Genomic DNA, 27194 nt, shown 5'->3' on the forward strand with positions numbered 1-27194 from the left:
AAAATCAACACTTTTAAATACAAATACCTTGCACTGCCAGTCAACTTGTGCTCTGTGGTCCCAAAAATTATATAAAAAAAAACACCCAGAAGAGACTAGATCCCGGATTGTCCACGGCCACTTCCAGATGCCATCTTTTCTTTTCCTCTTTCCACTCCTCAAGTGCGCTCTGCGTTATGGAGACAGATTGGTTTGTATGCATGCAGGGCAAAGTCAGTCAGTGTCGATGTGGAATAAAGACTGCCACCTCACTCACTCCGGGTTACTACTGTATCTCGATCTGCTCTCCACACAGAGCTGCACACTTACTTACACACATACACACACACACTCACACACACATACACACACTTACGTACGTACAGACACGCGCATGCAAGTCGATGAAGATCCAGCCCCCTGGATCCTGTGTGCATGGGATCGCCTTTTAAAGAGACACTGCAGTCCAACAGGATGGAGCTGTTGAGTTGAGTGCAGGTGGAGGCTGGTGGACACGTCCTGACATGTTACTAACATATAATTGCAGAAATATAATAGAAGAAGAGATGGAGTCTAACTGAAGGAACAATATAGTTACATGGGTTAACACCATACACTTCCACGCAACACACAAACACACACACACACACACACACACACACACACACACACACACTTATCTTTTTTGATATATTTACTGTATTGTTATTATATATATATCTTGTCCTAATTGTTTTGTTATCACTATTATGTAGTCATATTATTTCTTTATATTAATCTTGTCTCTATAGGTGGAGGCTTCAGATAAGCCCAGTGTTTTTTTTTGCCTCTTCCTATATTATTATTATTATTATTATTTTTTTGTTATGTTATGTTGTATAGCCTTACATTTTGCAAAACAAATAAACAATAAACAAACAATTCTTGGCTGCGTTTAGGGACTTTTGAAGCAGCATAATTTTGAGAAATACAAATTAATTTTTTTTATAAAAGAACAGTTAACTGAGTAAATAAAACGTTTAAAAATCTAAAATAGATGTTTAGGGCTTTATTTTAGATTTCTGCTAATATTTTTCTGTGGTGAAGGGGACTTACGTGAACGCCGTAACTAACATGTTTTTTTTATTATCAATTATTCAATAAATATTCAGAAAAATAATAAAAGCACGTCTATCACAGTTTCCCCGAGCCAAAGTTGATGATAGCCTACTGACAAATACTACAATACAGTGTTACTCTGTGTTTTATAATATCACTTGTGATTTTGGTCTATTTGTACTTAATTTGTACTTTGTATTTGTATATGTATGTATAAAAAGAAGCATTATATGTCATTATATAATAATAATAATAATAATAATAATAATAATAATAATAATATAATCATCATCATCACCATCATAATAATAAGCATAATAATAATAATAATAATAATAATAATAATATTATAATAATACCATTTATTGTATAGCATGTTTCTTAACATTACAAAGTGTTTCACAACAAGAAATACAATTAAATAAATTGCAATTAAATAAAATTCCCTCAGAAGTATATATAGGTAATTTATTTTAGAAGGGATTTAATAAGGAATAGGGATAAATATTGCAGATCTTATCCTAAACCCAGACCTAATATATTACCTACATGATGGTGCTTCACAATAACATTGGAAACACAATAATAATAATAATAATAATAATAATATAATCATCACCATCATTATAATAAGCATAATAATAATAATACAATAAAAACAATAATAATATAATAATATTATTTATTGTATAGAACTTTTCTTAGAATATATATTTATATATATACATTTAGAAGGGATTTAATAGGTAATAGGGATAGATGTTGCAGATCTAATCCTAAACCCAGACCTAATATGTTACCTACATGATGGAGCTTCATAATAACAACATTTGAAACATAATAATAATAATATAACAGTAATAATAATCACGTACTCTAACATTCATTTTTTTTTTTTTAAATTCACATCACTGTTATGTTGCTTCATTATAGTGGTTGATTGTGCCTTTAATGAGCTCATCAGGTTGTCAATCACGCCTGTCACAGCGGTCAGGCCACGCCCCCTTTCTGAGTATGGCGTCATCCGGTTTATTAGCCAGAGATAAGGGGAGAAATCCTAGATGGTCCTCCGTCCTCCTGTAAGTGATGCTCTGGACCTCCCCCATCCTCCTCTTCCTCTTCCTCTTCCTCCTCTTCCTCCTCCTCCTCTGAATCAAAACAGCCTCGTCTTCTTTGTTTGCAGGGCTGCCTGCCTTGCAAGGTGCGCGTCCAGCTGCGCGTACTCGCCTGTTCTGTGCAGGAATGCGCGTTCACAGCTGACCATAACAAGATATCATTTCAGTATTACTACACGGATTCATTCCGTGCATGTGGTGCATGAATGCATATTTTATTTTGGATTTGACATCACAAGTATATATTATTATTTTAGGATGTCATATTTATTCCCTGCTAAAACACTAAATATACAATATATTACTCTTATGTCTGTGTTTTTTAGGGGTGGGGGGGTTCTTCAGCACACTATATACCAAGCTGACATACATGCCCTCTAAAAAGGTCGGACATTATTGTTCAACTGTGTTCATTGACACACATTTAACCAGGCAGATTGGTACAGCGCACACACACACACACACACACACACACACACGCACGTGCGCACGCACACACACACACACACACACACACACACGCACACACAGCAGCAGTCTGTGGTCTGTACTGTACAGGATTACAGGCAGATAGTCGGTACACGTACCACATATTGTGTGATGTTTTTTGTTCCCTTTGCATCAAAGAGAATACCTGATGCAGCAGTTTGGCTCCTGCAGAGAACTATAGAGTTAACCGCTCACTGGAAGTACAGAGGGAGGTTAGGGTGTCGTTAGAGTGTGTGTTTGTGTGTGTGCGCAGAAATACTGTATCAAATTTTTCATCTTTAAATTACTTTATATCATGCTAAACCTTTAGAATATCTGACTTTAGTGCATTCTTATAGTACATTTAAAGATTATTTTATATTTCGCAATTGGTGATCATTCAGTAAAGCATTGAATTTGTTTAGTTTCCTTTTTATCGTTTAGATGACCTGCACATGTTGAAACCATCTCATGACCAAATCATTTACCTAATAATAGCTTTAAAGAAATACTGCATTGCTCCTGCCTCTGTACATTGGACTGCCTGAAGTACATTTTTTGGTTTTCTTTTTAAAGACTTCAACCTCTTTTCTTCTTGAGCACCAGCATTTGATTATAGAGTGCATCCCATTGAACACACCTTTATTTTTCTGCACGCTATAGACTGTTTTTAGGTTTGACTTTCATTTGCTTTTCCATCTGGGTACATATATGCATGCACCTGCACATTTAGAATAGTAACCTGATATATGTATTTTCCAGCTGTCCTGACAAAGTGTCAACACGTGTCGGCATGTGGAACGAAATAAGTATCAGACGTGTGTCCCCTCGATACCCCGCCGCAGTATCTCTGGCATTTGGCCAATTCATTCTGCACCAAGATAAGACAGCTCACCCTAGTTGCCCCTCTGAGGGCCACAGTAGTGTTACACAAGGACACATTCATGCACACAATCAAACACGCGCTACCCCGAAACCATTATTCCTCTTTTTCTTAGGACACATTCAACCCAACACTTTATAACCTCTTTCAGGTTGGAGCAACGTAACATAAGAGTTCAATTCAAGTATTCAACATACTGGTACTGTGACCGTGTTCTCTTAAAACTTGATATCATCCATGTCTACCAGACGTTCTAACATCAAAGTTTTACAACCTTATGACTCAAAATTGACCTCACATTTTAGGACATCTTGTGATTTATCCAAAAGGCTAAATTGAATGTAAAAGCAGAAGTCATAATGTTCCTATTTTTATCCATTTTTGTTCCCATTTTGACTGATAAGACAACAAGAATGAGACAAAAGGTGAACTGTTTCCCATCTCATCAGCATGGGGGTATCAAGACTGTGGTCCAGAGAGGATGCAGACTGCGACCACCCCTCTAAGCCAGCGTGAATCATCCAATTAAGACAATCACAAAGCGCGGCAGCCATCTCTGTTTGCTTCTGATGTTTCCCCCAAACAGCATAATGCTCTGATTGGATTAGGGGCCTCGGCATAAGGCGTGATTGATTTTTCTTTAATTGAGAATTATGGTGGGATAGATGGATAGACTTGGGGCCTTGCTATCGACTCAAGCGCTTTTTAATGATACACGTCATGTTGCGTTCATCCGTGCACACACCTGCACACACACTGAGCCATTCACTGTCCTTTAAATCTAATGAGATTTTATGTTTTTGTACGTTTGCTGCTTGGTACAAACACAGTATCTTATATAAGGCTCTTGGTTTGGATAGTGTAGGTGCTGCTCGGTGTTCTGGCTGTAGCTGTCAGGGCGGGCTGGTCCAGGCTGGAGTGGTGCACTAGAATGACCTCATCCTTGGATGGACGCAATAACAAACCCTGTAGCAATGAGTTGCCCTCTGCTGCCACCTACAGGCACACATGAAGAAGTTCCACAACAAACAGATTGAAAAAATCTATCTGCCCTTTAATTAACTAAAATACAGATGTTTATGGTTTGTCTACCAAAAATGAGATTACCCATCATCTATTATATTACAGTTTAAATGTTGTGGTCATTTTGGAAGACAAGATGTTAGTTTTGCACATCAATTTGGAGCGAGAGTCATAAAAATACATTACAGAAATCAATATACCTATTTCAAATATTTTTTCATGGCTCCAGTATTATTTTTTTGTCCCATCGCAGAGAAAAAAAATAGAAGAGGCGCCTCAGATGCAAAAAGAATATAATTCAATGTGCAAAAAACAAATGTGAAAACAAGAGGACACTTTCACATTTCGTCACCTTTGCACTTAAAATAAACTATTTTTGCACCTGATGGGACTATTTTTGTGTCTTTTTGTGCATTTTTTAAAATCAGATTTGACGGTTGATCTTATCTACACACCTGCATGACACTACTTCTTAAAATCTGGATTCAAGAATGCAAACCCCCCCTTTTCATTCATTTATTTTTATTATATTGAAGTGTTTTACTGCAGTTAGCAGCTTGCAGTTGTGCATGCTATTGCCTATAATAATACAAGACAGTATCTGAGTAGTACAGTGTTAGAAATAGCAACTGCAGTCAAACCATCTTCGTAAAGTCCGATTCAAAATCAAGACCAGTTCTACTTGATTAAGAATCCAGACCTGCGATACATCAATGCCAATCTAACAGCTACTGAGCTTCATAAATGAATACATGGATTAATATCATGCATAACATTTTAAGGTAACACTTCATTCTGCAGGTCTGCAAATTTCATGGTAATTAGGTGATAATTAGTAAGCAACCTATTTGAAATGTCTTTGGTATTACTGCTAAATTACCCCAATATTTACCTCAAAATTGATCAAAAATTACTTTATTATAAACATTATTTAATAATTATATGCTGAAATAGCATATAATGGTTAAAATAGGGCCCTTAGGCTTGAGAAGCGGCTGTGCGCTGCTCTTCATCGGAGGTGGAAAACCAAAACTAATAGAAGACACTTCTGATCAGGTACAAATCTCACCATTGTGTGACTTATTGTCTACACAAATGTAACCTGGTAGCTAAGGTAATGATTCAAGGAGATTTTAAAGACATTTCAAATTTGCTAATTATTATCTATTTATCAGCAGACATGGAAATAAAGCACATCAATTAACTTTGTTTTCTATTCCTGGAAATGCATTGAATAAATTAACAGCTATTTATTACTGCTTATTGGGAAATAGTGAAATACAATTAATAAATAATGTTTATAATAGATAGAAAATAATAATAAGTCCAGAGTCAAGTCCCAAGTCAAGACAGCCAAACAAAGTAATTTTGGATTAATTTTGAGGTAAGTATTGGGGTTATTTGGACGTAATTCCAAAGAAATTTCAAATAGGTTACTTGCTAAATATCACCTCATTACCATGACATTTGCGGACCTGTAAAAGGAATTGTTACCCTTTTTAAATTCATACCAGGTGTTATACAGTTGAGATGTAATTATGAAACTGCACAGAGACTGATATTGTTTCATAAAAACAGGAAGCGCTTAAGAATATTTAACCCCTTTTCACTTTTGCCCACTAGAGGGCGGTAGCCAGCTACTCTGAGGGACACTTCCTCTCTCTGAAGTGAGCACCTGTTATCCTTGTGGTTCACACATGTTGGAGAGGTTTCCATCCTCTTTAGAATAAATAGTCCACAAGGGGGAGAGAGCACACCTCTCAGAAACAGTACAACGATGTAACACACAGGCATAAGATAACAGGTATCTAGCTTTGTTATATATTTACAGGTCTTTCTTGGATGTATTGGGGCCTTTTATATTTCTGCTAAACAGGATTTTCTCTTGTGTAGTAGTTAGTGAGGTACTGTGTTGTCTGGAGGTAACTATGATTATCAGGCGGTCAGCAGTTGATGTTAGGTGTTCTCGTGTTTCTTGCTGTGACTGCGGTCTCCCTTCATCCAGTATGACTCTGTTTGCATCTCCATCAGTCTGGAGACGGTCCTCTTGAAGGCAAAGATCTCCTCCTCGGCTGTGAACAGAGTCAGGCGCTCCGCCGCATCCTGAAGAGAGGAGCCGACACCAGGGTTAGCAGCTGATACACACTCAAATCAAATTTAAATTGAAACCAATTGGGTAGGGCTGTCCCCTTTTTGTCGATTAATCAGTCGTTTTGGTCTTAGTCGACTGAGATTTCTTTAATTTATTGGTCGTTTTTTATGCTTTTTTCATGCTGTATGACTTAGTTCTACGAAACTGATGAGCACATCTCTGGTAAACACAAGATGTGCTTTTGTGTGATTCTTTGTAGAGAAAATTTGGGATTAAGGCTGCAGAAGGCTGCCTGTTTGATTCCTGGATATCTGTGTGAGAGCAAGACCCTCTTTTTCAGTAAATACACTCACATAGTCTCAGTGAAACTCTCCTGAAAATGTAAAATAATAAAATAAAACGTCAAAAGCAGCAAAAAAAAAATCCCATCTGTGAAGAAAAACTTCCCGAACACTCACTTTTCATCACCTCAACAATGATGTACAATGTCAGTTATCAAGTAAACAAAAATCAAATGACATATTGACATAAATTAAGTAACATAGTCACATGATATGTACATAATCAGTAAGCTTATGTAATGTTTACATCAAATATTAATCACCATATGCTGCTGAAGACCTGTTCATGATCATGTTATTGTAATTCTGCGAAGCCCCTTTAATATGTTTGTTATTCACACACTAATAAACTAATAAACAACCGACTGATTTGAAGTGCAGCCTACTATGAGGTGAACTGAACTGTCACTTAAAGAGAAATCCGTGATTTTTACAATTATTTGGATTTTGGGAACAGCATCTATGATGGTTGTCATGATGTAGTTTTACCCCGCTGAGACCCAGGTCGTCCAGCAGCTGTCTGTCTCGCTCATCGTCCCCTCCAGTGTGGACGAACAGCCGGTCTAATGGAGAATCCGCCAGCAACACCACTCTCACCTGCGACACAGAGGCAATAATATATTATTAATGATTAAGTAATCAATATTAAATAAGAGCAGTTAGCCATTCATTCATTACCTCCTTAAAATGACAATCCTTATATTTCTGGTCAATTTGAGGTGTTTTATTGCATCCATGAGAAGATTTAAGAGCATATTGACTTTCTTTTTCTTCAAATTTCCTCTTTGACACGATAACAAATTGATTGATAAAATTACAGTTCATGGGAAGTGAGCCAATATGAGGTTGGCACTCAACTTAAAACTGTATTGAATGCAGTGATAATATAATACAGTAATATTACATTTGAAGAAGCAAATAGTGTAGTGATTTACCATTTCAATTTCATTAGTCACTTCTGTCATCAAGCACTTATTTTTGTTTTTTTGAAGGGCATTGTAGGCCTTTATTATATAATCAACAGTAAAGAGATGTGAGGGAGTGACATGCATCAGAAGCTCCCAGTCGGATGCAAACTGGCCACGTTGTGGTTCAACATGTTCTTATCCTAACATGTCACATATTGCCGCTTTGTCACGCCCCTTGATGTCACTTTAGGTTCAGGCAACTAAACAACTTAGTTAGGTTTAGGAAAGAAATACATGGTTGGGCTTAAAACTACTACGTTTGTAAAGTGAAAATGAAAATTAACGTTGTGAACACGGGATATGAACGATCAGCTGATTGTTACGTGAAAGTAAAACTTAGCGCACCCTTTCGTGTCACTTCTGGTTGCAAAAAAACAAGACGGCAACGGCCAAAATGTCAGACTTGAGGCTTCAAAATTGTAGTCCACAAACCAATGGGTGACGTCACGGTGACTATGTCCACTTATTGTACAGAACAGAAATAAGCTACACCACTTTCTTAAACTTCAAACCTTTAAGCATTGATGCACATGTGATATGATGGTTTATTTGTCTATTTTTCAGCCCAATTCTAGTTTGTCAAACAGACGGAGCACCTTGTTGTCGTAGAAGTTGTCTATGAGGGTGGTGAAGCGTCTGGCCTGGTCCTTCAGGGTCAGCGTCAGCACGGGAATGTGGCGAATGAATACGGTGTCAAAGAGCCGTGCCATTTCCAGGTAGTCGCTGGCACCCAGAGGCTGGAAAACAAGTGAGCAGGTTACATGAGCTTCTACACTACAGCAGCACATCACAATGCTGAGAGGAGATAGTTTCAGTGTAGCACAGCAGCCTTGTAAACACACACACACACACACACACACACACACACACACTACGGATGTTGCAGTCTGTATGTTCGGCCTGAAAAACTGCCAACTTGTCAAAAGGCTCAGGCTGATGTTCAGTCCCTGTCCTTGGTTCTTTGCCATTCAGGATGATTGCTCTCAAAATTAATGTGGACGTGCCAACATCCGGCGTACAGTCAGAGAGAAGAAGAAGCCTTGAAGCTCAGATGCCTGCAAGAGCTCACCGCTGTCCATCAGGCTTGAGACACTACACACACTGCGGTTTACTGTACCGTACCGCTTTATTTGAGGCACAATGGGCTCAACTATTCACTAAATTGTCAATAGACTTGCTTTTTGACATTGAGCAGAAAATGGGACTGAGATTGAGGGAAGGTGATTCAGTTTGAGAGCAAAGGCTTGGACAATAAGTACACAGGAGGGAAGAAACCGAATAATAAAGAGGGAAGAGAAGTGCTTTGAATTTGAGCAGTTTTGATTAGTGGTGAGTGGATTCTGTGTGTGAGAATGAACCGTGTGTGTGTGTGTGTGTGTGTGTGTGTGTGTGTGTGTGTGTCAACTCCATTGCTCCATTCCTGTATCGTAACTATATTTTTTTGGAGATGTTTTTTTCATTTATGCTGTCTTTTTCTTTTAATGTTCTTTGTGAACACTTTGAGAAAAATTAAATATGTATATATATATATATGTATAACTAAAGATCAGTATTATTGTAAAGTGTATGTGTTATTGTGTTACTATTGAAACCGTTGTTTTACAATTACAGAATTATAAGACAAAACAAACCAGGATAAAACACTCACTCTGCCACACAGCTCATCAAAAGTACAGTCGGCGACGGAGCCGCAGGTCTTTGCCAGAGTCACATCTCTGCCCAGCACTGTGAGCACCCGAGGGCCCGTAACTATGGAAACACAAACCCCAAAAAATAACTGACCCTCATATCATACAGTTTTTATCGTCACATTTACAATTCAATCATTTTATTTAAAAAAATCTATAAAGGAATGAAAGCTACAGTTGATTTTAGACCACAGAAGTCAAATCCTCCTCATTTCAACCTTCTGTTATTAAATTACAAAGCAAATTTCTCTACAGTGTGTCTACAGATGTTATGAATATACGGGAAAAAAAACAACCAGCCAATTTCTAAACTAGAAATAAACCTTAAAATTTAACAATGAAAACTGAACCTGGTGGCTGAAAGAAAACAGCAACGGCAAAACCCTGATCCAACGTTTTAAAACCTTTAAAACTGAATTCAAAATCCAATTTCAACTTTTCTGAACTTGAGGCCTTAGATTTAGTTTAGCTCTAAAGCTAAATGAGGAGTGACCTGGAATAATACACAACCAAGCCTGTTAGTTTTGTGTAGAAAACCCACTTTTTTTGTAAAAAAAGACACAATATGACCAAACGGTTTAGGGCTGTGCGATATGGAGTAAATCAAATATCACAATATTTTCGACCAAATACTTTGATATCGATATTTCGACGATATTGTAATTGACTATTGGTGCTTTCACAAAATATATACATGATGAGAGTTTTGATAAATAATCATCAGTAATGTGGTTATAATGACTAAGTGAGTAAAGGCAAATAATAGAACAGCTAGAACAGCCTGGTAAGTTTAGAAAATGACATCACTTTACTGTAATGTAGCCTTTAAAACCAGGAAAAGACAACACTCACGCCATATTACGATATCCAAAATATGAGACAATATCTAGTCTCATATCCCGATATCAATATAGTATCAATATATTTCCCAGGCCTGATACTGTTGCTATTTATACTCAATAGAGCACCAAAGCTGGAGCGCCTTTGTAGCTGAGTGGGTACAGTGTGTGCTACATTACCGCGGCGTCCCAGGTTCAATTCCAGCCTTGAGAGCTTTGTTGCATGTTATACCCCTCTCTCTCCCCCCAGTCTCTGTCTCTCTACACTGTCAAATAAAGGCAACCCCCTCCCCCCCCCCAAAAAAAATAGAGCCCCAAATTTGTGGCTGAGAAGTCCCAACAAATGCACTATTTACTCCTGTTTGCTTCATTTCTCAAAAACAAAGTATATATTTGTAAGGTTCATGTGGGGATGAGAGCCACAGGGCAGGGAAGTATTAAGAGACAGGAAAACACATTGTAAGGTTTGGCCTTTTCCTTGTATTTGTGTGCAAATATGTCCTTAAATGTGTGGAACAAATCAGATGTTATCACAGTGGATGAGCACGCTGTTGCCCAAATAAACCCCATTACATAAACTTTATTGACCGGCAGCTTATGTTTCAAAACATTAAAGCTGCTAACTTTGAGCAAATATGATAAAAAGTTAAAAACGGTCACTATAATCTGAAAAAAAATTATATTCCTCTGCCTCCTTCTGTGCTCCTGATGGCTTTTGCAAGATATCAACGTGCCCCAAGGAAAACCAATCAGAGCCGAGGAGTCTCTACAGCAGCTGTCAATCACTGCTTGCGAAACTCGCAAACTCCGATCAAACGGTCAAACTAGGCAGCGCCGATTAAATATTAATTAATATTCTGTTACTGTAATGTCTATTTCTCACCTCAAATGTTTCCAGAGACATATTGTGGTGTACTGTTTAGCTGTAAAATGAGAAAGTTTGCTCCGGCCAGTGGGCGGTGCTTGGTTTTGTCTTGACTGTTTTCAACAGGTCACATGTAGAATTTATGTAATGGAGTAAGGTGACTGATGGACAAGTCTTCTATCTTCCTTACCAGTCTTTTGACTTATGGCCAGCTCCTCAAACAGTGCATCCATGGAGGCCTCCGCACCAGGCTCCCTTGTGCTGAACAACACACACACACACACACACACACACACACACACACACACACACACACGCACACACACAGGCAACGAAACAGAGAAGACAAAATAGGATATGAAATTAATAAAGCTGAAGTGGCCACATCAAACGATGGCAGAAAGGAGAGCACAGGAGGGGGGGTACTTAGCTTTTCACTCCATCAGTAATAAACAGGATGTTAGGCTCTAAACACGAGCATTAGCCTGTGAATACACATCCAAATTAGACAGTAAAGTGTGTGTGTGTGTGTGTTTTAACTCCAGGTAAAAGTGTGTGATGCGCTCTATTTACATACAGTGAAAGGACGAAAGCACTTGAAAGCTCCAACACAGCGATGAGCAACAGCAGTGTCATTCATACCTTGTTTGTTGTTCCCAACAGCGTATACGTAATGACGAAAATAGAAAACTAGCTTTTAAAGCTCTACCATTTTCTCATATTCTATTGATTCCTCTTTCGTTCTTTTCATGGATCTCTCAAGGTAATGTAGGTCTTTATAAATCTCCCAGTCTGTTTCTACCCATTTATCCATCTGTTTGCCTTCTCTTTCTGTCCTTTAAAAAAAAAAAAAATCAATCTCGATGATGTGCACAAACATTTCCTGTGTGTGTGTGTGTGTGTGCATGTTGTGGATGCAGGTTAATGTTGACTCTTTACCAGACCTCTACACAGCCTCAGAGCTGAGCTGGACTGCAAACAGAGGAGCAAATTTGACCAATATTAGTGTGTGTGTGTGTGTGTGTGTGTGTGTGTGTGTCTTACAGGTAGTAGAGTTTCCTTGCTGCAGCGTTGTCCAGCCTCCTGTAGTCAATCCCAGAGTTTATGCAGATGGGGTGGCAGTACTCCTGCACACGCACAAACATGAAAAGTCGGTTAAAGGTCAAATATTAAACGCTTTAACGCTAATTAACGCTCTGAAGAAGGCTCAATGCCAATTGTGTCTATTGTGATGTGAGCCAATTAAACAAGTGAAATGTTAGTAATTTTGTCCTTCTTGATTTTGAAATCTTGGATGTGCTACACTATCACATTTTTATGCTTATTGGACTTTGGGTCTAGCACTCCACTGTATATCCCATTGTTGAAGCGCAACCTCCTTTACCAAAACATTAGTCAAATATTAAAAGTATGCCGGTCTATTTTAAAAGCAATGCTGGAAGGAAAAACTTCTGTATTTATGATGTGGTAGAAAAATCTGAATATTTAGTTTATAATTATACTAATTATAAGTTAAATATAAAAGGAGAAATGTAAGGATACACATGCACGTCCACCAACACAAGACTTTTAACCAGCAGACTGGTGTTTTGTTTTTGTAAGTGACGTTACTAACGTTTGTCACGTGTTTTTTTGTGTATTTTTTATTTTAGTATTTTCCATACTGATGTTGATGAATATGCAATAAGAAAAATATTAAATATCACCAGACCTATCCTTTAAATCTGATTTAAAGGTGATATTTAGTATATGGCACATAGAAGTAACCAGAGAAGTATTGAAAATATGTAAAGGAAATACTGAAAATGTGCACCATATAAATGGAATAAACGTCAGGAGGCCATCAGATTAGATGCTATCATTTAGTTTCAGATTGATCGTCTCGTGGAAATTTTTTAGATAACCGAGTTTGTTTGTCTATTTTGTTTTTGTTTTTGTTGTGAATTAAATTCTCATGTTTCTACATGATTTTTTAATCTTACCATTAAATGCTGTTGCCAACATTATAATACAGTACTCTACTGCTCATCTTTCATGGACAAAGAGCACCTAAGAAGCGAGTGAACAAATCCAACACAGAAGGCAGTAGACATCTTTCTCTCCTCTGACAGCGCCGGGATTTTTGTGTCACTTCTTCATGGTTTATTGAGCCGCTCTATTGTTCCTGCCGCTATTCAAGTGTGTTACAGCAGGGGTGAACTTGCGATGCGGGGTTCAAACTTTTGCAGATAGTGTAAAACGTCAACAGGATTCATGTCAGGGAGTGCACCGCAAACTATAATCATCATCTCCACCATTCTATCAAAGAAAAGAAAGGAATTGCATATCATCCCATCCAAGCCATCGCCGGCTGACTGAGTATTCGCCGACAGCTCCGGGGAAATTATGAAATCAGTGAATTTCTGCCACTGGCCTCCTTAAGCTGCAGGATAATTAGTAATCATCACAAAGCAAGGGGACGGAAATACTCTATTCTTCTCCGCTGTCAACTTTTTATCTCCGTGTCCGCTCACACAAACGGGGTTCCCACTCTGAGCCAATTGGCTGAATCAGGCTTAATAACAACCTGACAAACTCGCCCTCCCCCACGCACAAAAGGGAGGTGTCATTTCATCAACCTACTGTGACCCCACCAACGGGTAAATAGTCCCTCCAAAATGGGAAAAAAAAACTTGTCACTATCGCCGGCACATCATTAGAGTCTCAGTTTGTCTTTTCTCCTGCCATCTTCTACTCCCTCCCTTTATGAAGTGGCTACGGTAAAGGCGGCTGATGCGTTTCTTGACGGAGAAGCGAGGTACAAATAAGAGAGAGGAAAGAAGGAGGAATGGAAACACAATCAGCGATGATGATTCCATTGGTTATTTATAATCAGATAAGGCTGAGGCCTCGCGGGTCATTACTTGATTATCCATCTTGAGGGGATTGTCAAGTTCTCACTCCTCCAAGATTTCATCCGCCTACACAGTGTGGTCTCCCCAACCCACTCCACCGTCACGCTCCTCTCACAGACTCCAGTCCTCGTCCGTCTACTTTACAGTCTCATCTCCAGCTGTCCTTTTAGCTTATTCTGTATATTGCTCTGTACAGCTGGACAACAACAATCTCATAGAAACATCTACTTGTCAAGTGTACTGTTGGAACGATGAGGCGATAACTTGATTATTTAATCGACAATTTTGATGATGAATTTGTCGTTTTGAGCAAAAATAACAAACATTCCCTGGGTGAGAATTTTCTGCTGTTTTATATCGTTGTAAATTGATAAAATCTTTGGGTTTTGCTTTTGGGTTTGTTGGACAAAACAAGCGATTCAAAGGCGTCACCTTTAGCTCTGTGAAATTGTGATTAATTTTTTGTATTTTCAGACATTTTATAGACTAATCAATTGAACAATCAATCAAGAAAGACTGCTTATGGCGAGTGGGTGGGGATGTGGATGGGTCCACCAACACAAGACTTTTAACCAGGAGACTGGAGTTTTCTTTTGTAAGTGTGTTTGTTTCTGTACATTGTTTACTTAGTTTACTTACTTATTTTAAGCCCAACCATGACGTTTTTCCTAAACCTAACTGAGTGGCTTTGTGTCCTAAACCTAACTATCGACGTTACCCAAGTTTTGTTGCGTGGCGTACAAATGAAACACGAAAAGCGGCGTACAAATGACATGCGACACGTGTAATGTTGGTGTAATGTTGTGCTATTTATACGCCTTCCCATGAGACCGGCTTGTTCTCTCTGTCACTCTGTTTAGTCTACAATAGCTCAAATCTAAGCAAATTCTTAAAAGAATTTGCCGATTTATTCTGTTTTATATGATTATAAATTGAAAATATTTTAGTTTTGAATTGTTGGTTGGACAAAACAAACAATCTGAAGATGTCACGTTGAGCTCTGGGAAACTGTGAGGGGCATTTGTTTATAGGGCTGGGCAATGGAACGATATATATCGTCAAAACAAGGTCTCTATAATTTCACTGTTATGTTAATTTTGCACTTAAAATGAGAAAATACTCAGTACTGTTCAAGTATTTAATTCACACAAGAGTATACAAAATAGGCTTTACATGTGGTAATTTAATACAGACTATTTATTTATTGAATAACCAGAAAACATGCTATATAGTGATATATATCATTATCAAGATATTAAATTACCTATATCATGATAGAAGATTTGGGCCATATTTTTTTTTACATTTTGAACTCTTAATCAAAAAAATAATTGACAGTTTAAATTAATAAGGAAAATAATTATTAGGTCCCAGTTTAATTATCACCATGAGTCAAGCCACAATATCATCTTTTTGTACCAGTGGTGTGAAAACTGGTCCTACAGTTTGTGTAGCTGAAAAGCAGCGGCACTGCAAATTAAGAGTTTCACTACTCGCACGGACGCATTCAGGAACTCAGACACAAGAGGGGAGGGAGAGAGATGACAGACATGAGAATCAGAGTCTCTTTAGAAGAAAGTCATCCAAACACATGTAGCTCCAATCATGTCATTGTCCAAGCTGTCCACTGCTCTCTCTGGACAGCCGTTTAGCATAAAAACAGAGTGGCTTCTTTTTTTTGTCGCTGCCTCCCCTCTACACCATATCTTTCTCTATCCTTTACTCCTCAAAAAGTTGCTTTTGAGTTTTTCAAAGAGCGCGGTGCCATTGAGCTGCAACAAAAGCCAAGGATAGCTGACTATTGGGCCCTGATGAGGTCCACTCCCTCATTACCCAGCAGCAGAAAACATTTGATGCTTTTTTTGTTTGGCCCGGAGAATTGACCAGGCCTCAAAGAAATGCGGGGTGGGAAGGCTGAAAAAGAGACGAAGGGGGGAGAGCGGGGGAGAGAGAGGGAGGAGGGGAAAGGTTGTCGCTCATTCAACCATGTGTGTCTTACAGCCTTGTGTGGAGGGACAGAAGAAAAGAGGGAGGGAGGGAAAGAGGGGTCGAGAGAGAGAGGGAGAGAGAGACGGGGGAGAAAAGAGAGAAAGCTTAAAACACTGCTTTATGCTGGCAAGTTCTGGACGACTCTTCTGACATCAAAGTGTTTTCACTAACTGGGAGCTGCTGTGTGTGTGAGAGTGGGGGTGTATCTGGTGATTTTATTCATTCTTGGGCAGTCGGGGGGTACGTGACAATGTGATGAACCCTAATTACACTAATGATCTATTCCCTTAAAGTGTGACCGCCTTGGGCCAGCGATGGTTTGTTCTGAGGGGTCGTTCTCACAACCTCCCCCTGCCTCGGCTGCTCCTCTTGGGGAAACATCTTTTGAGCTGGAGGCCCCACCTTTCGTGATCCAGGACCCCACTGGACCCCCCACCCTCAACCCCTCTCGAGCTCTGATGAGGCCCAAAAACCGAACCGCTCCAAAGCTCGGTGGAGTCTGTGCTACTGCACCTGGCCAACAGAGGCTCCGGTAACACTTCATTTTACAAGTCCGCAAATTGAATTACTGCCAAATTACCCCAATATTACATCAAAATTGATCGAAAATTACTTTATTATAAATGTATGCATATATTTATGATTGGACATCAATTAACAATACGAAACAACTTGACTATGACTTGCCCAAAACTGCATGTGATTACCATAAAGTGGGCATGTCTGTAAAGGGGAGACTCGTGGGTACCCATAGAACGCATTTTCATTCACATATCTTGAGGTCAGAGGTCAAGGGACCCCTTTAAAAATAGCCATGACAGATTTTTTCTCTCCAAAATTTTGACAAGCTAGTATGACATGGTTTGTACCAATGGAGTATTAGGTTTTCTAGTTTCATATGATACAAGTAACTTCAATCTAGCTTTAAAACTGAGCCCGTTACAACCTCCGAAATATCGATTGCGTTAATGCGTTAAAGAATTAGTGCCGTTAAAAACGAATTTGCGTTAACGTGTTATTATCGCGTTAACTTTGACAGCCCTAATTTATACTTTAGTCTTCCATTTAATTCATTTAATGTAATTCACTCAGTTTTGTAGGTGTTTTGTCTTATGTAAGCACCGATCAACAACGTATTACCGAGGCATAAAAACCTGTAAACAACTTTATGACCCCCCCATATCTGAATCTATTTTAATTCATAACATTGTGCTTTATAATGTTACAAATGTGAAAACACGGCAGAACATGAAGAGGCGAGCGGGTTGATCAAGAGTCTATGCAGAGAGCATAATAACAAGTATAGAAAAATGGCTTTAAATGTCTAAATGTTGGTGAAGTTAGAAGTGAGAGCGACATTTCAAGTGTTACCTTCAGATAGCAGGTGTGCTGCTTTACAAATGAACACACACAGTACACAATAATGCACCTGTGTGCATGCACGCTTGATCAAACACATCTGACATGTGCCCACACTTGTAATAAAACACTGGAAAACATCAGTTAGGCAAAAAGTAACGGGATCAAATCAAAATTAGGCGATAAATACGGAGCCAGAATTAATTCCTCGTATTCAAAAACGAGAAAAATCGATTTGTCCTTTATTAATCGTTCAGTTTTGTAGAAGCGAGACACTGATATGAAAGAAGTGAGGTACGCCCTCGAGGCGTACAGTGAGGGGCACTGCCCTGCCATTAAATGCTCCGCAAGACAATGAGAGTCGTCAAATATCAACATCCATTTGATTTGAGCTGGCAGGCTGCCGGCTCTTCACAGGCAGTCCTTCTCACCAAGGTCTTCACTGGAGGACCACATCCCTCTCATTCCTCATTTTTCTTTCTCTATCATCCTGTTGTTATTTATATATTTCTTTTTCTCTCATCACCAACTGCACAGCACACACCAATTATTAACAATGACACAGAAAAAAAGGGGAAGCAGAATGGATCAAAAGAAGGGTTAAAAACAGCAGGAAACCCACAGATACTCAAAGTTGCCTCAGGGTTGTTGTCATGTTTTTCCCCCCCTCGGTAGCATTGTAAAGTCACTATTCTGCTACCAAAATACAGAGACCTGACCTTGGGTGAGTAAAGCCAGCGAGCAGAGCAGGATAGTAATAGAATAAAGAGCGGGGATAGAGGGGTAGAGAGAGGATGGGCGATGAGGAGTGGAGTGGAGAGGGAGGACAGTTTGTGAGAGAGAAAGAGTGTCTTAGTTACAATACTGGCAGTGTCCATTAAAAAAAGCCCTAAAACCCTGTATTTTACAGAACTCTGAGCTCTGCCATGGCTACAAAGAAAAAGAAGCCTCAACAACTGAATAGGTTTCCTGATGGAGTCCACAGAGACACTGAAAAGGACACGAAATTACAAATGACTGAATGGATGGAAAAGCTAGAAAACAAACTAAAAAGTGAAAAGAGACTTTTAGGACCATATCTGGCAAGTGGATCTACTTAAAAGTTTGTACTTGATCTAATGATTTCTTATTTTTAAGATTAGGATGATTTGGGGCGGGGGGGTGGGGGGGAGAGGAAAGGGGGGTCCCAGCTAATCAGAAGTCAATAGTTAAATAAAGACGTCAACCCAGGCGGACAGAGGCGGTGGATTAACCTCTACCACTCCAGCTCAGGTGATAGGGAGGAGAGGTCAGAGGCTATTTTTACATTTTAACACCCTCATTCACTCCCTCCGTCGCCCGCTATAGAAACACACTCAGGCACGCACATACGAGAGCACCGACGCACCCTGCAAGCATTAATTCAATCTATCAAGGGTCAGCTAGTTAGCAGCGTGACCCGGCTAAAACACGCTTTAACGTTACAGAACAGGCCGCTATAGAGAACGCCGTGCACCCCCAAAAAAAAACCTGACTCCGAAAACCAGATGGCCTCACAAAGGGGAACATGGGACCCTGAAAGAGAGGAGGTAGTGCGGGGCAGAGAGGGACAACAGGCATTCAGGACCTTGATGAGGGTGGATTAGAGAGGGCAAGGGTGCTGCTGGGAGAGTGGGTGGGGAGCAGGGTGACTCCTAGGCCTCCACGGTTGTTCTGCGTTGACATGTGCGTGTGTGTGTGTGTGTGTGTGTGTGTTTGAAGATACAGTGATGACCTGAAACTGTCCGCAGCCTGGGCACTGCAGATCAACCATGTTCCTCTAGTTAAAGCACCCATGTTGTGATTTGCTTCTATTCATTTCTTATTTCATACACAGCGGTACTCACAGTGAGGTTTGTGATGTATCAGGTAACAGATGCATGTGATGACATCAGTCTAATCTTGAAACAACATACTTATTATCATATCTAGAGCCTGACCAATAATGGACATTTAGGCCAATCAGACTAATAGTGAGAATTCAGAAAACATCATATCAGCTCATGTTATAAATATAAACTCATATTTTAGAGTCCTACAATTTGAGATATGTAATGAGGCAGTTTTTTAAATATTATTATTATTATTATTATTATTATTATTATTATTATTATTATTATTATTATTATTATTATTATTACCAGTTGTACCTAAATCTGCTCAGATGCAGTTGTGAAAGAAGTACTCAGAACCTTTACTTAAGTAAAAGTAGTAATACCATAGTATAAATAAAAGTCCTGCATTCAAAGTCTTACTTAAGTAAAAGTACAAAAGTATTAGAATTAGGGCTGTCATTCGATTAAAATATTTAATCATGATTAATTAAAGGTACCTTAAAGGGAGATTTGTGAAGTATTTAATAATACAGGAGTGGACAAATACGCTTGCTTTATGCAAATGTATGTATACTGTATATTTATTATTGTAAATCCATTAATAACACAAAACAATGACAACTATTGCTCAGATGCAGTTGTGGAAGAAGTACTCAGAACCTTTACTTAAGTAAAATTAGTAATATCACATTGTAAAAATACTCTGTTACTAGTTAAAGTCCTGCATTCAAAATCTTACTTGAGTACAAAAGTATTAGAATCAAAATATACTTAAAGTATCAAAAGTGAAAGTACTCATTATTATGCAGAATGGCTCATGTCAGAATAATATAAATTATATTATTGGATTATAATTATTGATGCATTACTGTATACATCACATTAATAATGCAGCTGGTTATGGTATTTTAAACACTTTACTGCTGGGCAGCTTAATCTACAATAATATATCATAGTGTCTTAGTTGATTCAGATTATTAAACCAAAATATAAATCTGTAAAGTAAAGATGTCAGATAAATGTTACGCAGTAAAAAGTACAATATTACCCTCTGAGATGTAGTAGAAATATAAAGCAGCAGATAATGGAAATACTCAATTAAAGTACCTCAAAATTGTACTTAAGTATTTGAGTAAATGTACTTAGTTACATCACTGCTGAGATGTGATGCTATGCTAAACCAAGTTTGTGTAAAAATTATGCTTTCTAAATTAATGCCTTCATTATGTAAGTTTTTTTTTTTTTTTTTTTACATATTCACGATTATAGTACATCTAAATATATCAGTGATATTTTGTTTTTGAAATATTGTAAACCAAGACCAATATATTGTGATATATTAGTCTATGGCTCTAATCATTGTGCTAATACAATTTTAATACAGGTGTAAATTTGTCTATTATCTATAGTAAATAATGAAATTTAAAAACGGTTTCCTTCATTAAGCCATAAAATTCAAGTAGCACTTTGAGGGCTGATCAGTACTTCAGTCCCAAGAGAGCATTTATCTGTTACATTATATCAACTGTGAGTTTAACCCAGCCACACTTTACTGAGAACTTATAGGTCTGTATGTAAATAAAAAAGTGTATGTCTGTCGTACATTTGACATTACATTTGTTTGCCCTGATAAACAACTATCATTGTGGCCCAATACACTACAGTTGGACATTGCTTGCCGTTACTATTTAGACTAAATACCAATAAAAGGTGCAAGAATGCTGCCCTCCTCTGTTGCAAAATGCATGACAACAAATTATTATGCAATTATTTATGATCATGATCACTCCAAAACACATCAATGATCATCTGAGATGCAGGCAGGATAATGGCGCTACCTGCTTAAATTGCAAAGTAGATTTTTTCGCAGGAAATGCTAACCACCGCATCACTCCTCTCCTCTCCTCTCGCCCCCCTCTTTTACTTTTGAAATGCAAGCAGTGTGGGTCAGTCACTCAGCTCGTCCGCCCATCTCTCATTCACATTACCTGTGCTCACTCACTCGCGCTCTTTCCATCTCGCCCTACCTTTCTCTCGGTGAGTCTTTCACCGTGCCCTGGTATGATCAAAGACAGCTTTGTGACACTGTGCGAGGCATCCAGGAAGCAGAAAACATCAAACCACTAAAGAGCAACTTGCAAAAAAAGACAGAGGGACACATGCAAGTGTGTGTACGTGTGTGTGATAAACAAATGAATTAATTAACACGACAAGAGAGAGGGATGACTTTGTCTCTACCTTCAGCACGTCGATGAAAGGTAGGAAGGTGTCCCTCTGAAGTCCGTTTTTGTACAGATCTGAAAGAGGAGGGGAGGGCCTGTATTAGAGCTGCTGTTTAGCCTCCTAATAATGTCATTCCCTCGCCGCAGATTGGCAGATAAAGTGGCTATTGATGAACTGAAGGATGGGTGGGGAGGCACGACAAAAGGACTGGGACCAGGAGAGAAAAATGGATTTCTCTACCGGCAGCGGCAGCAACATAAAATTCATTACATTCCCAAACAATGGTGGCGAGAGAAAGGACTGTCGCCTTTTCAGCGCGGACAATGTCCACAGCAGCCCTCTGAATAGATGTTTCAATTAGCTCGGCTGGAACAAATTACATCTGAAGTAGCATCCCTGATAGACAGATAAAACAGATAGGGATTCACACACAAACACGGACAAAGACACACACCCACGGACACACATCGAGGCTTAAGCTTTCTCCAGCTGCGGACGTAAACAAGCGCTCGTCGTTGATGTTTGGGCTTAAGCTTACTACAGTGGGACCTGACACACTCGCTTGATAACTCACATACTGTAATGGACTGTGCCGTCTATGAGACTATTGCCAAGGTTAACGGAGTAGTTCAATATTTTGGGACAAACCTTTGTTCGCTTTCTTACCGAGAGTTTTCTTTAGGAGATCGATACCACTCTGACGTCTGTATAGTAAATATGAAGCTGGAGATAGTTAGCTTAGCTCTGTTTAAAGGTTACAAAGCTTACCAGCGCCTCTAATGTTCACAAATTAACACGTTATACTGTATATACATCGCATGTTTAATCTGTTCACAAGCCGAATTGTAAAATTCCAACAAGTCCAATAAACACAGGACTTTCAACCAACGAATCGGTGTTTTGTTTTCAAGTTAAGTTAGTGACAGCATCACGTGTGCTCCATACTGATGTTATGTTGTTTCCGTAGGTATTTTACTTAGTTTACCTCCTTATTTTAAGCCCAACCATGACATTTTTCCTAAACCTAAGTGTTTTTATTGCCTAAACCTAAGTGTGTGATTTTGTTGCCCCCTGCCTGGCGAGGCAAAACGTGACACTGACACGCTATCCTCTGTTGGACTGGCGGGTCTGTTACACGCTTTAACGTGATATCGGGTTGTAATATGTGAGCTTTTGTTGTATTTGTAGGAGGATTTTGTGACCGTAGGACAGAGCCAGGCTAGCTGTTTCCCCCTGTTTCCAGTCTTTGTGCTGAGCTACGCTAACCTATATTTGATAATGGTAGCTTCATGTTTACTGTACAAACATGAGTGGTATTAATTTTCTCAACTAACTCTCAGCAAGAAAGCAAATAAGCGTATTTCCCAAAGTGTCAAACTATTCCTTTAAGACAACAAACGATATATGCTTTAAAATGTTGATTATTTTCTCCATTAATCGATTAGTTGTTTGGTCTATAAAATGTCAGAAAATGGTGAAAAATTTCAATCAGTGTTTCCGAAAGCCCAAGATGACGTTCTCAAATGTCTTGTTTTGTCCACAATTCAAAGATATTCAGTTTATTGTCATAGAGGAGTAAAGAAACCAGAAAATATTCTCATTTAAGAAGCTGGAATCAGAGAAATTTGACTTTTTTTACCCAAACTGATTAATATAATAGTTGACAACTAATCAATTAATCAATTAATCATTGCAGCTCCATTTAAATTAAACTTAAAGGAGCGGTATGTAGGATCTGGCGGTATCTGGCGTGAGGTTGAGTTTGCAACCAACCGAAGCCTCTCCCGTGTGCCAAGAATGTAAGAGATGTAAGCTGATGCGAAGCCGGGAACGGTCCTATCTAGAGCCCAGTGTTGTAAGAGTAGCGTAGGTCATTTGGAGCAGAGCCAGTGCTTAGAGAGTATGGGTGTACGAAGGAAGTGGGTGATGAAGCAAGCCGTTCTGGGCTATTGTAGAAACTGTGAAACATGGCGGTGCAACATGGTGGACTCTGTGAAGAGGAACCACTCCCTATATAGATATAAATGGCTCATTCTAATTATTATTTTTAGGTGATTATACACTAATGAAAACATACTTATTAATATTATATTCCATTTCTGCCAATAGATCCCTCTAATTGTTACACACTGGTCCTTTAAGTCCATTAATGTAAACGGCACTGAGGTTGTTCCACTCCAAAAAAGACACCATTTATCCCCCTAACCCTCCTCAGTCTCATTACAACCCATCAGTGTATAAAAACAATAAAACGCTACTTTAGCCGTTCTAGCAAAAACCTACCTCTAAACTCCCCCTCCAAACACATCTAGTGCCGTTTGATACCGCCATCTCCACATCAATAAAGACGGAAAATGTATGCCTTTCATGTCCAGTTGTCTCTTATGGCTTTCAGTGTTCCATTAACCATGTAATTAATACCAAGTAGGCTCTCTATCAAGTTTGCATGGTTTGGCGCTTTGTTCTTAATAGCTAGTAAATATCAGAGACGGGCATCTTTGTCTACGAGAGCCATCTTGCTGCCATCCACTTCCTACCCACTCTTTGAGACATCGACATCTTCCCCCCCCAAAAAAGAAAGACAGATAGCACATCATGCATTTATCTCCACCTTGATCACCGCCTTGCTCATTCTTCCTCCAACCTTGCTCCGCTGGCAGTAAATGCGACATCAAAGCCCTTTCACAGGTTGTGTCATGTCTCTAAAAGTGAGAGCTGAATCAAATGTTTCTCGCCTTTTCCTCTGGTTATTACCAGGATGTAGTTGTCTTGTAAAGCCAAGCACTTTTTGATAAAAGAATTATGTGAATATTAAGTGAATAATGTAGATGTATGTAAAGTAACTGGTTCAAGAGGTGGAGAAGCAAGCATTGATGTTCCAGGAATATTACTTGTGATTTCAGCTGTAGGCAGATGGTGTTACTGGTGGAGTTAAGAGGACCTTCAGGGCCGAGTCATTGTTACCTCCGTCAAGGAGGTTATGTTTTCTGTTCGGTTTGTTTGTCTGTTTGTCAGCAGGATTACGGAAAAACTACTGGCCTGATTTTCATGAAACTTGGTGGAAGGGTGTAGCATGAGCTAAGGAAGAGCCCATTACATTTTGGAGCAGATTGGCCTTGGTGGAGGTCTGCGCTCTTTGAGTACCCTTCTCATTTGACAATATTTTACTGACAGCCTTTTGCCTTCTCAGTCCCTCTGTGCTGAGCTTTCGATAGAAGATAGAATTCATTATTGCATGCAGTTAGTGTTACAGGCTGTTCTCTTACACCGTTCGTAGCTGAGGTGGGGGGAAAAAATCGATACAGCATAGTTTATCATATTTTATCGATACACTGGCGTCAAGTATCGACCATTTTATTATATAATCTATTAACAATCTGACGGCCTACTAGATACTAGGATTATAAAAAACTAAATAACCTAAGGAATCCATTTGGTACCAATCATGTCATGTTAGCTTTTCGGGAAGAACGCTAAATAACGCACCAAAGTTACGCTAAATTTTGGCGATGAAAAACGGGCATGACCATTTTCAAAGGGGTCCCTTGACCTCTCACCTCAAGATATGTGAATGAAAACTCTGAAATGAACAGAGTGAAAACTGTATCTTATTAGATAAAACAGATGTTGACAAACTGAATAATTTGCAGTTGAAAAAAGGTAAAAAAAAAATCACAATATATCTTATCTTAATACTCAGCAAAATATTTAAAATCGCAATATGTGACTTAAGTTGTGATAATATTGTATCGTGGGGCCTCTGGTGATTCAAAACCATTATATAAAATGATCATATGTTCCTGCAATACTAGGATACCTTAATATTTGTTGTTGCTACTATTAATGTTGTGGTAGTTATGATGTTTCTGTTACTAAGATGCTCCTTTACTTTTACAAATTCATGCATAGTGAGAAAAACTGAGAAAAGAAAAGAGTGCTACTACAGTGTTGCTCAGATGGCTGCAATCTTGCACTGAACCATCCTACCTATTTACTGAACTGTGTTTAGTATCAACAATATAATTCATAAACAGTAGCTAAAAAAAAAGGTACAATACGTATGTGCTCAAACACCAGTCGTCGTACCATCAGGGGGCCTGTTGGAGGTGGCCACCACCACCACTCCGGTCTTCAACAGCGTCTCAAACAGCTGCTTCAGGATCATGGCATCAGCGATGTCGGTCACCTGACAGAACAGAACCACAGAAGAAGAGACACATTCACCTACTGTATAATTTACCTTTTCTTGCCACGGTACGTGTGTGTGTGTGTGTGTGTGTGTGTGTGTGCGTCTGAGGTCAAACCATGCCATCAACACTCCATGTTGATTAGTGTCATTCAGGTGTGCTCATTCAAGCCTTTGTGTCTAGTCATGGCCATTCACGCTCGCACGCATGCATACACATACACACACACCTAACCCACTTGAACTGACTGCAAATGGTCACAAAGCGGCTTTCTGCTGAGGACAAGTAGCTGAGGCAAGGCAGCGGTCCCGAGCTAATCAACCGAGCAGACGTGAGAATGACTGAACGCGCGAGAGAGAAAACAGGAAGAAAAGAATGATGAAAAATGGAGCAATGTGGATCCAGACTAGGGTCATGATGGCACACAAAGCCTCTATCCAAGATGGCCATAGAAAGGTGTGTGTTGTATGAACTACACAAGGCTATAATACATAAATCCCATTCAACTCTCCGCTGCCTTTTTTTCATCTGCATCATTTCCATGAGTCCACAATAAACAAAGGTCGATGACAACACTGAAGCAAGGACGTTTAATGAAGAGCTCTGACCTTTCTGTTCCAGTGCTCTCACTTTTGTTCTTATTCTCTCATCTCTCCCTCTTTCACCTCTGTTGTTCTTTTGCACAGTAGTCAAAGCAGCATGTACAGTATACAACACACCTGAATAAACATGACACAACATGGGCATACTGTATTGTAAAAGAAATTTAATTAGTCGTCAGTCTCGTGCCAGTTGTCATTTATATTCAATAAATAATAGATGTTTTCTACCAATATGACTACAAATCAACTAAACTAAGCAACCTTCCCTTGCAAAATTATTTCTGTAAAAACAGAATGCAATTTTGTGGATAAACATTACTTCACAGTACACCATCCACATTGTAAGTGAATTGAGAAATACAGTTCAAGTTTCTTTGCTATTACTGCGTCTTAAAGATACAGTGTGTAGAATTTGGTGACATTTAGTGATGTGGTTGCAGATTGCAACCAACTGAGTACCCCTACGCTCACTCCTCCCTTTCCAAGAATGCAGCAACATGAGCCACCGTGGTAACGCCGTTCCTCTCGCTCAGTGGCCTTCCTTACCATAATAACACTACTTTAGGAGCAACGGTAGTCAGATGGCGGCTGGCGGTACCACAGTTTTGCACTTTGTGGCTCATGTTACCACAGTTTCACAAGGTTGTCGGAGAACTACGGTAGCCTTCAGGTAACGCGAAAGACTCGCTAGAGCCAGTGTTTGGTTTGTTTGGGCTACTGTAGAAACA

General features: G+C 39.1%; 2 protein-coding genes across 2 annotated transcripts in view; both read right to left on the reverse strand.

Annotated features, from left to right (window-relative positions):
* The window catches only part of foxo3b (forkhead box O3b), a 53794-nt gene extending 53424 nt beyond the window's left edge, over positions 1-370 (reverse strand). Inside the window, exon 1 of the mRNA XM_074616545.1 lies at positions 28-370. The gene's annotated coding sequence lies outside the window, so the exon portion shown is untranslated. The remainder of the gene's footprint in view (positions 1-27) is intronic.
* A 5007-nt stretch (positions 371-5377) lies between these two features.
* Positions 5378-27194, reverse strand: part of afg1lb (AFG1 like ATPase b) — a 31823-nt gene continuing 10006 nt past the window's right edge. Inside the window, exons 6-13 of the mRNA XM_074616546.1 lie at positions 25764-25863; positions 21693-21751; positions 12404-12486; positions 11550-11620; positions 9616-9716; positions 8564-8704; positions 7489-7596; positions 5378-6669 (exon numbers count right to left, since the gene is read on the reverse strand). Of these exons, the coding sequence (XP_074472647.1) occupies positions 6523-6669; positions 7489-7596; positions 8564-8704; positions 9616-9716; positions 11550-11620; positions 12404-12486; positions 21693-21751; positions 25764-25863 (810 nt within the window). The 3' untranslated portion in view covers positions 5378-6522. The remainder of the gene's footprint in view (positions 6670-7488; positions 7597-8563; positions 8705-9615; positions 9717-11549; positions 11621-12403; positions 12487-21692; positions 21752-25763; positions 25864-27194) is intronic.

The sequence above is a fragment of the Sebastes fasciatus genome, chromosome 18 (genome assembly GCF_043250625.1).
Source record: "Sebastes fasciatus isolate fSebFas1 chromosome 18, fSebFas1.pri, whole genome shotgun sequence".
Taxonomy (NCBI): domain Eukaryota; kingdom Metazoa; phylum Chordata; class Actinopteri; order Perciformes; family Sebastidae; genus Sebastes; species Sebastes fasciatus.